This window comes from Penaeus monodon, chromosome 27 (genome assembly GCF_015228065.2).
Source record: "Penaeus monodon isolate SGIC_2016 chromosome 27, NSTDA_Pmon_1, whole genome shotgun sequence".
Classification (NCBI taxonomy): domain Eukaryota; kingdom Metazoa; phylum Arthropoda; class Malacostraca; order Decapoda; family Penaeidae; genus Penaeus; species Penaeus monodon.
The window spans coordinates 10,638,942-10,639,949 of record NC_051412.1 but is presented as its reverse complement, the minus strand read 5'-3'; the positions used below and the strand labels follow the sequence as shown (position 1 = coordinate 10,639,949).

The following is a 1,008-nucleotide window of genomic DNA, read 5'->3' as shown; positions in this document are numbered from 1 at the left end:
ATGTATATATGGCATGCTACATAGCCTTGTTTTCCTCGCAGGACGAGAGCAGCAAAGAGACCGTGGACACTGACCCCAACAAAAAGCCTCCTTACTCCTACGTGGCCCTCATCGCCATGGCCATCAAGGAGAGCGCCGAGAGAAAGCTGCAGGTAAGGCGTGCAGGACACGCTCGTGCTACGCAGGATACACAGGACCCTTTCATGAGGTTTACTGGCCATTTCACTGGACATTGACTTCAAGATTTAAACTTGTTGCATCAACTGGGCAGAGCATTCTTGCATTTATTTTACGTAGAAAATGTTGTTTCAATAACCAATTATATGCTTTTTACACGTTTTATGTAATTATATGCATATCAAATAGCTAAGTATGAGCCAGAATGTATCTGCACAAGCACAGAGGTCTTCAAGTTTTGTGCCAAAAACGTTTGGACGTTGCTCTCTCTTTTTTAAACTATCATATTTTACAGGAACCGTTTTCGTAACACTTGCTTACCGTTTTCCCCTTCTTCTAACACTCTTCTTTCCGCATCTCAAAACACTATATGTCGCACCTCAGAAGTTCATTGCAAAATTTCACGAACACTGCCTCCTTCTGTCACTCAGCTAAGCGAAATCTATCAGTGGATCGCCACCAAGTTCCCGTTCTACGCGCAGCAGAACGCCAAGGAGAAGCAGGGCTGGAAGAACTCGATCCGCCATAACCTGAGCCTCAACGAGTGCTTCGTGAAGATCCCCCGCGAAGGAGGCGGCGGCGGAGGGAAGGGGAATTTCTGGACCTTAGGTAGTTTCCCTTTGACTAAATTACTGTTGATGTTCATTAATCAGCAGTTGTTGCTGTTTCATTTGTTTATCCTTCAATATATTCCTTCCCTTGCTATCGATATTATTGTTTATTATTATCCTCAGTCGAAGCAGTAATTGCTAGTAGTCGCCATAGCGTAAGCTATACACTGATTTATACTTTCTTTGGCATTATATGTTTACCTGTCACACTACTGTTTTC

At 43.6% G+C, this 1,008-nt stretch overlaps 1 protein-coding gene across 2 annotated transcripts in view; it reads left to right on the top strand.

Moving 5' to 3' along the window:
- Positions 1-1,008, top strand: part of LOC119590568 (forkhead box protein L2-like) — a gene marked incomplete at its 3' end in the record, with an annotated part of 75,433 nt that overhangs the window by 56,493 nt on the left and 17,932 nt on the right. For both annotated transcript variants that reach the window (XM_037939236.1, XM_037939235.1), the window contains 2 exon segments: positions 42-152; positions 609-786. In XM_037939236.1, the coding sequence (XP_037795164.1) occupies positions 42-152; positions 609-786 (289 nt within the window).